Source organism: Lagopus muta, chromosome 5, assembly GCF_023343835.1.
Source record: "Lagopus muta isolate bLagMut1 chromosome 5, bLagMut1 primary, whole genome shotgun sequence".
In the NCBI taxonomy this organism is placed as follows: Eukaryota; Metazoa; Chordata; class Aves; order Galliformes; family Phasianidae; genus Lagopus; species Lagopus muta.
In genome coordinates, this window is record NC_064437.1 from 50,311,183 (window position 1) to 50,323,455 (window position 12,273).

Sequence of the window (12,273 nt, forward strand, 5' to 3'; positions counted from 1 at the left end):
TTGGTAATATTCAGTCGAACTTTCTTCTAAAAATTGCTTTGAAAGTCTGAAATAAAAATTTTTCTTGAGCAAAAAATTAATGATTGAGCATTGCTCTCACTATGGATGGGAGTGATCTGTTTTACAGTAATTAGAATCTCTCCAACCTATTTCATTTTTGTCTGTACAGTTTGTAGTTTTTCAAAGTAGTATTCAGTCTTGCAAAAACACTTAGTGAAGAAGGTTTGCATGATGCGTTATTCAGTGAGGTGACTGCTTTGTCTCTGCCTGTATGGACTTCCAGTTAGAACCGACTGCTTTTAGATACAATTTATACAATCAAAATATTTGTTCTGAAAAAGGAACAAGCGAAATAGTATTTAAATAATATAGTCATGTCCTGTGTGGAAAAAATCAGGGACTAAGTCATTTGGTCTGCAAATACATTTGTTAATTGCTAATGCAGACTACACATGGTGTTCCATGTCTTCTCTTCCTAAATGCTCTTGCTGCTGTTGAGTACCTCTGCTTTTATGTTTTGATTTCTCTGTGCTCTGGTTTGTAAATCACCAGCAACTATGGTCGCGTTTAGTTCTGCTGATTATTTCTGCCCTGACACAAAAATCTGTTAAGCTGTGAAGGTCTCTGCAGTGATCTCTTTCTTTCTTGGTACCTGAAGTTCATCCATCTTGCATTTGAAGGATGCAGTTTTTTATTGTTTGTTTCCAAATTGGGAAAAATCAAGACTTAAATTAGCCATGCTCTGTGGCAGAGGCCCATACAGTTTCTGAGTCAATAAGATTAGCCTGTTTTATTTGCAATCAAAACAGATCACTAAGGTAAGAGGAAAACATCTTCAATGAAATGCTGAAAGATTGATAAAAATGAGATGTTAACAGGACTTCTGGCAGCAGGTGCTCAGCTATTCCACAACACTTTTTGGAAACCCTCTGTTACCACAACAGCCAATTCAGGGATTCCATTACATTATTAACTTCCCCTCCCCTCCCCTTCCCCCCCAGTAATAACTACTGAATATGTATCATTAATTATGAAGTTGAGGACTTTGGATTTCAGGGAGGGAAAAGCGTTACTCTTTATTGTTTGAGTACATCAGTTGACAGCAATTTTATCTGATTCCTTCTTTATTATTTAATACCAAAGGAACCTAGCTCCATTTAACTAGTGCTAACTACTGCCATGCCTATGGGAATCTCTGTATATTTAAAAGTGGAACTATGTGCTTCATCTGTAAATGGACCTTATTTTACATAGTATAAAAGTTAAAAATTGCTTGTTCTCAGCCACAGCAGCACAAATAAAAGATGTTTGAATAATACAACATATTTGTCATAAACCATAAAAGTTACTAAATATGTAAAAGTTAGATGTAAGAATTTTATGTTCAAAACAAATAATTATAGCTGATTAAGAACTAAGATAGCTTTGAAGTACAGCAGTGGAATTGCTGAAATGTATATTGCAATCATTTTATTTATATTTGAAATAGTTCTATATATATGTTTGAAGAATAAGTTCTTACTGCTCTTAAGGTAAAATTTAATAGCATTTCTTTTGTATTTTTAATGAATCGTATCTTCATGTTATTCTTGTCTTTGTTGTTGTTTTTCTCTTGTTTTTGTTTTTAGTCTTACCCTATGGTACTTCAGTATCGACCTAGAATTGACTTCGGTTAGACCAAAGGGCCAAATCTCATTGTGATGAATCCTGCACTATTTGTTTACCCATCGACAGATTGCACAATGAATGGATGTGCCTGGATTAGGGGGACACAACCAGATTTTCAGCATGCAAATAAGGACATTGTCTTTCTTAAAATTGTCAACTGCATCTTTGTTGTTTCTATTAGAGCAAGCCAAGTGCCATTCTGCTACTGAAATGTGCATAAGATATTTGTGAATTTTATGTGTGCTGCAAGTCATAGCCAAAATCATGAAGTGTACAGTCAAGATTCAAAACCTCTGTAATATTTTTGCTTGCGTGTTAGAAAATCCTTCTGGTCCTCGTATTGATCACACTAGCAAAATGGCAGAGTGCTCATTCCATGTGGTGTTGCAGTTTCACATGCTTACTATTTTACTGAATATCGTTGTTTAAATCATAGAGTACTGTACAAATAGGTAAGGATTATACTTTGAAAATATTTTGTATAGAAAATATATTTAGAGAAGTGGTTGTTGGGCCACTACCTTTTTCTCAATAAGCTTCTTATGGGTCCAGGTATAGCTCACTCATGAGTGTGCAATGGTCCTTTTGCAGTGTACCTTTAACAAAAGTGTAGAACATGATAATTCGAAAAAGGAATTTTAAATAGTCTAAATAGATTCTACCAGTATTGCTTAAAAGCATTGCAGCTTTCATGATTGCACTTTTTTGTGGCTACCCTAAAGGTTGGAATTCGGGATAGGGCTTTTCTTTGGAAAATGGCTTCTAGTCAGATAACATTTCTTTTAATAAAATCTTTATAGAAATGAAGTTAAAATCATCTGTCTATGAAATAAATTTCATCGTGAGGTTACAGTCAAGGCAGAATCTATATGTAGTTACTGCATTTTGTGGTAAGCACTTCCTTTTAAGATTGGGTAAAGGTTTATAATAAGCTTAAGAAAAAAATAACATATAGCTACACATCTCTCTTGAGAGCATCTGGAGTGTAGAATTCATTGTAGAAATGTTTCACTAGTTGAAGTCTCATCGTACAATTATTTCCATAGAATTAGAGGCAATACAATACTGAAGATGAGCAGTCTGACCAAAATAATTCTTCAGGTCATTGTTTTTTTCCTGAGACCTGATAGTGCTGGATAAAAGAGTGATTGTTGCCTTAGGTACTGCAAGTGTAATCATTCTGGTATAGAATGTTTATTGAGGTTTCTGGTAATGTTGCAGGGGGCATAATAATGCGCATGTTTTCTGTAGTCTTCCGTTGTCTTGCTCTGCTTACAAGTCAAATGAGTTTTTTACTTCAAAAGCTGTGGAGATAACTGTAGTTCAGCACCTTTTATATAATTCTTTTTAGTGCACACCCACTAGTATTGTAGATAGCTATTTATGTCCTTAAGCCTTCTGCATACATCAGAAAGGAACCAAATTAGTGTTTCAGAAACTACTCTAATCATACTTGGGTAGGACAAAGTGAAAATTCGGTCTTGTCTACCATGGGATCAAGTATAAAAGGTGGAAACACAGCTGTAACTTCTTTGTAAATGTGTATTCACGTATGTTGTGATGTTTCTGTAGGAGAAACACACATGTTGTGGATTAAATTTGAGCCTTTTAGTACTTGCAGGAGTTCTAACATTGATGACTTGAAGAATCCCTGTATTGTTGGGTTAAGTCCCACCACTGCACTCCGAAGCCCATACGTCATGCCGAAATAGCGATGCTGTCAGTAGCAGTCTGTTTAGGAAACCTGCCATTGCAGGTCAAGGTTGCACATATTGTGCAGATGCCAGTGAACCTGGGGAAGCAAAACGTTAAGGAAGCTGCTGCTCTGTTCTGCAGGCATAACGTGCCGACTGGCATGGGCGTTCTTTTGCCCATGCTGTTGTGGGAACAAGTGCACCTGTGGGCTGCAGGAAGTGGTCATCTTTTTGCCCACCTGAGCTGTGAGGTGCTGCTTCACAGAAACAGCCACACTCTCTGCGTTGGGAGGGCCCTGCTCATCTGTGTACGTGGAGCAGCTTGTCAGATCAGAGCATTCATTCTAAGTGCAAGTCATTGCTATCTTTGTTATATACAATTGTTTTGTATGGTAGAAATAGATATTATTTGTAAATATTGACATGCACATGCAAATGACACCTTACGATTTTTATATACTTCATGTGTTTTTATACCAGAATTTTCACTGTAGATTCACTTAACATAAAATGCCTGTTTTGTTTTATTACAAAACTAGCATTAGGACTCTTAAGCATAATTTCTGCTTGATCTGGAGGACCCTTTTTTCTCAACTTTTGCTGGTTTGACAAATTTGAACAGATTTGGTGGGGGGGAAAAAAAAAAAAACAGCACATCAATTTTAATCCATTTTTAGTTACCTTACATAGAAGTCTGCATCCAGCTAACGGGACCCTCAAAATCTAGTCTACTTCATAGTGGCTTTTAAATGACATCCCAACAGAGGATTTGACTGTCTGATGACTTTCTGTAGTCACAGTTCAGAGAACTGTGAGTTTGTCTTGATCAGAATTGGATACTGGCAATTCATGGTATTTTCTTGATGAAACTTTAAGCTAGATTACAGAAGGCAAATCTTCATTTTAAGCATGGAAATCATAGACATACATGATTCAGTGTTCCCAGCTAAGAATTATGCCTTTAAATGCTTTTAAATGTGTATAGTCTAGACAACTACCTACAATTAATGCATTTCTGATTTAATGGCAAAACTCTTGAGTGCTGTTCTAGTTTAATAGTTTTTGTACCAGCAAAACACCAGTGAAATACGTATCTTAACTGGGCAGCTTGTTTAACACAGGCATTGACTTTCTTAGAGGAATTTTTTCTCTTCTCTGTAGTACATATGTGCCATGTATCTACATATAGGCATATTTGATTCCTTTGTGCCAATTAAAGATATCTGAACAGCATAGGAAGATTGCACATACAGGTTCCTATGTGCCAAAGGTAGAGTAAGTGGAATAAGCATTTCATTAAAGCTAAACCTATTCCATCACTGAGATGATTACTGTGTACAGTCACACTTGCTGAACTTTTTCATACTGCCAGAACCTAGCTGCAGAGGAATAAGACCAAAAAGAAATATATATATATATCCACTCTACTGCCTAACCTTGCTATCTCTTATTTAGCACATTTGGTGCTTTTTTTTTCCCTGAAATTGAAAACATTTATCTGCTTTTCACTCTGGGGTAACTTATTAATGAACGTTTGAAGCAGTTTTTCATTGGACATTAATGTATGCTGCATTTGTTCAGCAACAAACTGTAAGGTAAAATTTACAGGTGAGGTCCTATAAGATCTCCAACAGTAGGGAATTCAGTAATCTAGAAATGCATCTTCCATTGTGCATTAATACACTGCATGTAGTTGAGAGCGTAGTGCTATAAAAGACATTTATTTGGATAAAATACTAAATAAGATTGCTGTAATTTTCTTAAGTGACTCATCACTATGTAGTTACTGCTCACGAGTGTTTCTGGGACTTGGGTCCTAGCAGTATGCAATGAGTATTGTGCATACTTAGCTAGCTTGCAGCTATTATGCAAAGAAAAGCTCTAAAAAGTATTATTTTGACTTTACTGCAAATATTATATAAAGTGCCTGATTATTAATACAGAATATCTTTTAAACTCATTATTTGTATTTGGCAGGGTAATCTTTGCTTCTCTATCTTATCGGTGGTCTTAGTATTTTCAAATATTTCAAAAAATATTTCATAATCACTCTGTATTGAGAAGCCTTCTTTCACATGAAACAAGCAGAAAAATAAGTGTTATTATTTTCAATTTCAAATTGTCTATCTCAGTAGAAACTGTGTGAAAAGAATACTTTCATATTGAAATTATTTCATTTTCTCTATGAGGTGACCTTGAATTCTGAATCTTTTTTTCTCCTAGGCTCCAAAGATGTGATTGTACTTCTCTCTTCTGCAGTTATCAAAAGCAGTTCCAGTATATCTATAGGTGGAAAGAGACTGATCGCATTCCCTTTAGGCATAAAGGTAGACTTTTCTCCACTGCAGACAAAGCAATGGTCCAGAGTTTCCATCTCTTCCCTTCTATGTGCAATTGTTAGGCATGACTTTGTTAGAGAAGAAAGGAATTTCTCCTCCTCTGCTGCTTTCTGAAATAACAAAAGGTACCATTGTTTATAGTCCTTTCACTGAACCAGTCTCTGAATTGTGTTGTTCCTTTCGTTTGCAACAGAAGGAATAGCCTCCAGCTCTGCCAGGTATTATGTCTGATGGAAATTCTGCAGAACAGGTAATTGTTCAAAACCAGTCTTACATAGCAAAACAAACAGGCTGAGGGGCTACATAAATTACTGGTCAAATACATAGCATAATCATACTTGTCTATATTTGCTTAGAAGAGGTAAGAATGAAATATGTTCAAGGAAGTGAATAGTTGCAGAGGAATAATGTGCTAATTCATCTGTCCTCGCAGAGGGGCATTCACATAGGTACAGCCCCTAATAATTTGGAAGAACATTTGAAGTGTCCTTTCACAGTTATATTCTGCAAGTCTTCTGGTCTTCCTGTGTAATAATCATTTAATAAATAAAACTGAGGAGAATGGAGATTCTCAGAAGAACTTGGAACCTTCTTGGAAAAGAGTTTGCAGATGAAAGCAAAGCAAAACAATCCTAGAGTATGTGACAGAGACCTCCTTTTGCAGTACAGATACCAAAATGCTGACTGTTAGGATAGAAGGTTTATGGGCATGCTTTAATCAAGTCAAAAAAAAGCTCCAGAGCATCCGTTTCCTAGCTCTGGGAAGCAGTTGGTGACACTCTGGAACACCATTGTATGTCTTAGAACAAGGTGCCAAGAATCAGGTGCCACCATGATGAGAAAACAAGTGCTTAATGCCAAAGAAATTCACGTTTTCTTTTGGGATTAAGTTAGTCTCTGCTGGATTTTGGTGAGTTTTTCACAGTTCTGCGCTTTGAATCCTTCATAGCCAGTCTGAACAAGGTCATGCTTCCATGTGGTGTTCAGCTAGAGATACCTGTTTGAAGAAGGATTGCCATCTACTGGAGCGTGTTCCAGGATGGATTCCAAGATACGAGCTTTGATCAGCACTAAAGGAAAAGTGAAAAGGTTCCACCTTCTCACTTACCACCACTTTTATGGCATGTGGGAAATCCAGCCTTCAGACCTCAGTTGAAGCATCCTTTTGTAGGAGTGTCCCCTAGATGATTATCTTATAATGGTAGCATTTTTCTTCATGAGCAGATCTACCTGTTGAGTTTTTTTTTTCCCCACTACTATGCTGTCTGTAGATCAGGTAAAAACAGCAGGTTCCAGAACAGGTCATTTAGTAAGGGATTTCTAATAGGGATCCTTGCAGCCCAGGTATGTGCCATAAATCTTCTGAATTCAGGTGGCTTGCTAATGCAGCAGTGTAAGGATGTTGTTTCATTCTCTTGTAAGAGATGTAGATCTGTGCAGTGGTGGGATGTGACTGTGGAATGGAAGAGCTCTATAGGCTGGTGGGAAGGTCCTGGCTACCTGTTTTACTTGTAGGGAACCAGAACCTCCTTCTGTAGGCTCAGGATGGGTGAGGTGTACTGGAACGTCTGCAAGTGTAATCTTCTGCAGTTACATTAGTTTTAACCAAAGAGAGGCATTGGTTGGAATTTGCATGTTTATCTGAACTATGACACACACTTTTCTTTGAAGTAAATTTTGCATGTATTTTTATCAAATACTTCTGACAGGGTTACTAATGTGGCAATTGACAGGGTGAGACGGATAGGAGCAGTTACTGTGCATTTTTCATAAGAGTGAGTGGAAGACAATTGCTGTACCATAAACAAAATTGCTGCAATGACACATTTGTGCTGCTAGTTAACATACTGAGATTTGTGCTACAAATGAAGTTGTAATAAAGATGTTTATTATCAGAGTGCAAGGCACATATTTTCTGATGGTATTCTACTCCTCAAATTGTGTTTTGTATTATAGCATATTGAGTAAATAGACGTTCTTGCTGTTGTCTCATGAATTTTGATGCAGTAAAATGAAACATGCTCCTTTCTTTCTGAAAAATATAACTTACTGATTGATTCAAAATTATTCTTTGCCGTCGGATACTTAGTTTGTTCATTAAAAAAAAAAAAATTAAAAGAGAAATAAACTATTTTTATGGATAATCTGATTGCCTAGTAGTTTCAAGGGACTTACTTAACATCAAAGGTAAGCCACCCAGAAACTGGTGTGAGTGAGGCAGTGCCACGTTCTTGCAGTGCAGTGGTGAGAATTAGCCTTGGGGCTGGCAGAGAGGAGCTCCCTGCCTGGGGATGTGCTGCACCACACACCCAGCAGTCCCAGAACAAAGCAGGCAGCGCAAGTGGGATTAGTGTACAGGTTGAGCTGGCGCACTGCAGGCGGCTCTGTGGGTATAACTAATGTTGGAAAAGAGGAGTGTGAAGGCTTGTATTACTGATGTGTCAGCTATACCTGGCCTGTGAACTGACAAAATACTTCAGTGTGCTGTCAGCCCTGTGAACCTTCCGAAGCACAAAATATTCACCAGGCTACTTTGGGGTTTTCTAGCTGTAGTTCAGTGTTATTTTGGAGGGTGGAAAGGGCAGACTTGGAGGATAATGGGAAGATACTAAGGTTGTTTTACAGATTTTTATACATATTTTTTTAGCAAAAGGCATTGCTGTACTCAATGTGAGACCTTTGGTTAGCAAGAAGTCAGTTGTTGTGCAGAGCAAGATAGAATAAAGAAATCTCAATACCTTCATTTTCTTTTCCAGGATAATGATTAGCTGCACTGGAAAGTAACAGAGCAGTTTAATTATTTAGCTGACTCTGAAACATTTTGATCTGAATACTTACTGATAGTCATTTCTCCTCAAATACAAACTTAGAGTAAGCATGAAGCAGTGTCTCATTTTTATTTTTTTTTCCCTTATTGCAGACTCAACTGTTGAGAGGAAAAAAACTTTTTTTTTTTTTTTTTTTTTTCCTTCATTTTTAATTAATGCAGATCCGGAATAGTTGGTCCAGGCTGCTGAATAGTGTTAGTCTGAATGGAATTTTTTTGGGATGGGGGCCTAAGTGTCCTTATATAAGCTGTGAGCCAAGTTACGATAAGAAAGGAGCCTATGGTGAGCAGTAATAATGTCCTAATGCTTCCTTGCGTTTGATCAGTAGCTATCAGTTTTTAATGTTACAGCCCTCACAGTACTTAGGAGCTCATAGAACATATTGTGATGTTATGTTGCTAATTTGTTTTAAAATATAAAATGTTTTAAGCTTTTTGTCAAAAGTGGTAACATCATATTACAAATAAACCTTTTTGTGGTTGTAAAACTTAGCTTATAAATCATTCAAATTGAAGTGAAAAAACACAGGTCATTGTTAATGACAGTCTATCCTACTATGAAAAATATATGTATTTTTGTAAAGGAAAAGCACTTGTAGATATTTAATCGGTCCATTATCTATGTTAATGTTTTGGAAAAAAAATACAAAATGCTGCTTAGAAAATCACTTACATGTTTTATTTTTTGTGCTCAGATGTGTTTTCTGTTGATTTATGGAATGTTTCTTCCGTGTGAAGCTGTATAGTTAGTACAGCTGGGCTAAATGCATTTCTTACCTTAATGGAATGCAGCGTGTCTGACTATGCCATTACATATTCTGTCCGATCAGAAACCCGACTGCAAAACATAGGTTGGTGGTGCTGTTCTTCATCTTTGATATTAGCTTCATCCTGCCGTATATCATTACTACTTCATAATGATTATGAAAATGCTAACAATTTTTTTTGTGGTGTTCGTGTTTAATGGATGTTTTTAGGGTATATTTGGTTATTCATTTGCATTTTATCAAACCTACAAAGATTTATATGTAAATATATTTACATTTACAGATGGTATTTGAAGTACAGTTCTTCCAGACAATAAAACTTCTCTGGAGGAAGCTACAGCCAGGTACATGCATGGGATATGTTTGCATCACTAAAGTATCTGAGCACCTGTACAAATAGTATTTTTCTTAAATTCAGAATAATTAATTTCTTGTAGTGTTGTAAGGACCATTGAAACTTCATCCTTATCTATTTAAATTCTGCATAGTGGATTTAATGTGTTTTGATTCTGCACAGGGGATTTACATAGTTTAAAAAAGAGAAAGTAAAGCAAGGAATTTTAGTGAAGTACTAGTAGAGAGCAATGAGCGTATTGGTTTACGGTTTGTGTATAGTTCACATCTATTTAATTTCAGTGGGATTCTCCAGGATCTTCCCAGTGGTGGAAGCCATCAGAGGAGTTACTTTGCTTGTCCTTCATTGTAGCTAAGACTTGAAATGGCCCGGATGTCCCTCCTCCTCACTGAGTTTCCTTTCATTCTTGGCTTGTTCAGTATCTAATACTATCTAGTACTAGATCCAATGGCCTACGCTAGCAGTAGACTCAGTGGTATGAACTCAGTTGAGTAAAAACTTGTGGAGTTGTGAAATAAGTAGAGACAGCAAACTTTGGTTGTGCCACCCTCTCATTAAAGTGCATGCTTCACAAAGACCTGTCAGTGATCAGTTTCTAATGTGTTTTACCATTTGAATATTGAATGTTTTATCATTTTTAGTAATTTATATATATGAATTCACTGGGGGTCAACATCTCAGGTTCTGCAAAGTAGCATTTAAAAACTTCAATCCATGTGAGCAATGAAAGCAATGCAAGATTGCAACCTTTTGTTTCTTAAAGAGACAAATAGGTTGGGTTCAAAGGATTTTAGAGCTCTGTAAATTTCACCCAGTAAAATTTAATTCACCAAATGAATATTGTTTAAATCCGTGCTAAAATCCTCAGAAACTGAGTGGTGGTCATTGGGGGAAAAAAAAGAAAAGAGAGGGCTCTAACTGAGTTAGCAGTAGTGAGCAGTTCTACAGTGCGGTGAAGAGAATGCTGGCATTAAGTTCCATTTTGGCAGAGTGCTGCTGTTCCTCTCAGTTACTCCGCCACGTGGAGTGGCATGTGCCTGTTTGAAAGTGCATCTCCACATGTGTTAGCGAGGCTTATTTTAGTGCAGTAGCTTGTGCAAACTGTGTAAATGGACCTTTTGGAATCTTGTGTACTAAATATAATTGATCTGTAATATTTCCGATGATCTACCTACCAATAAGGTTCAGTACCAGCAATGTTAAATCGAGTGCTTCACGCTAATGTCAAGAATGTTCACAGCACCTTTATAACTGCTGATAACAAATTACAGTTTGGTATGGCTCATGTGCTGCAAGATGCCTCTAGCCCAGTTGGATTAATTCTATGAAAAATATAGATGAGCAAGAAGTATAACTAATCTGCTTACTAGCACTGAATTGCTCCTTTCTCAAAGCAATAAATATATCCATGTTGTGACATCTGTTGTGCAGCCTACAATAAGAATTGTTTTGTTGCATTGTTTCTATATAATTTATTTTGTGCAATAAAAAATCTCTGGTTTTATCTGACTTTTTTCTCTAATTTTTTATAATACTTTCAATTAAAACCTTTGGCTGGCTTTATGTCTTCATAGATATATATGATATATATATAATCATGGAAGTATGCTATCAACTCACAGAATGCAGAGCAGAAAATGGAATGCAGAAATGTTTCACCTGGTAGGAAAGAAAAAAAAAATGCACTTACACAGCCTGATTTTGTTCACATTAATGTCGTAGAGAGTGTTACCATTAATCTTAGTGGGTACAAAGCCGGCCGAACACCAAAGTTGACTGAATTGGTGCTCCAATCTGTAAAATACACACTCATGCTGAGTTACTGAGATGAAAAACAAAAGAGGAAGAGATGTTATTCAAGAGAAGTTGGATTATTTTTTTTTTTACCCAAGATGCTGCTGTGAAAGCTGTGCTACCACCCCTTGAGATTAGAGATATATGTTTCAGATTAGGAAATCATATAAATGGTTGCTGGTTAAAATGACCTGCGACAATGAGCACTTGGCATCTTCTCGTAAAATTCTTCAAGATGACAGCAGAAAAAAGGTAGCAGCTGCTAGATCTCCAAGTATGAAGGCATACATGGTATGTTGCAATGCTTACATATGCTTAAATGCAGCATGCTTCCCATGGCTGGTTTGGGGTTGTCAGAAGCACAAGAGCCGTCATGTGGTGGTATTTGTTGCTGTGTGTCAGCAACAGGGGCACAGCTTCTCTGGCTCTCCTTGGGACCTTCTTCCTGTCAAGTATTTGACCTTTGTAGTTTTGAAATACGTTATGTAAGTTTAGTCTATTAATCATAGACTAATAATTTCCCTTCTCTTAGAAGTGTTCTTGAGACTTTGGTCACTCAAGAAAAACCTTTGCGTGGCGCCTCTGCAGTCTTAATGAAACAGATGTTTGTTGAATAGTTCTTACCTGCAAAGTTCTGCTCCTGTGCAGTTTCTAAGCAGTGTTTCCTCAAACAAGATTTCCAAGAAAAAAAAGTTGATAAAGTTATTTTCAAGGTTTTCCTTGTTCAAGGCAGCTAAGAAGAAGAGAAGGACAGAAAAAAACATAGGACTAGTAACAAATGTGTGATCAGTTACCTGCCCTGCCTGTGGTTTATTGAAGGAGAACTCTG

General features: G+C 36.8%; 1 protein-coding gene across 7 annotated transcripts in view; it reads left to right on the forward strand.

Moving 5' to 3' along the window:
- Nucleotides 1-11,159, forward strand: part of PCGF5 (polycomb group ring finger 5) — a 58,204-nt gene extending 47,045 nt beyond the window's left edge. For 5 of the 7 annotated variants that reach the window (XM_048946961.1, XM_048946960.1, XM_048946965.1 and 2 more), the window contains one exon: nucleotides 1,629-11,159. In XM_048946961.1, coding sequence (XP_048802918.1) covers nucleotides 1,629-1,676 — 48 coding nt within the window. In that variant the 3' untranslated portion in view covers nucleotides 1,677-11,159. The remainder of the gene's footprint in view (nucleotides 1-1,628) is intronic. The other 2 variants (XM_048946962.1, XM_048946964.1) reach the window with 1 other exon arrangement.
- The last annotated feature ends 1,114 nt before the right edge of the window (nucleotides 11,160-12,273 follow it).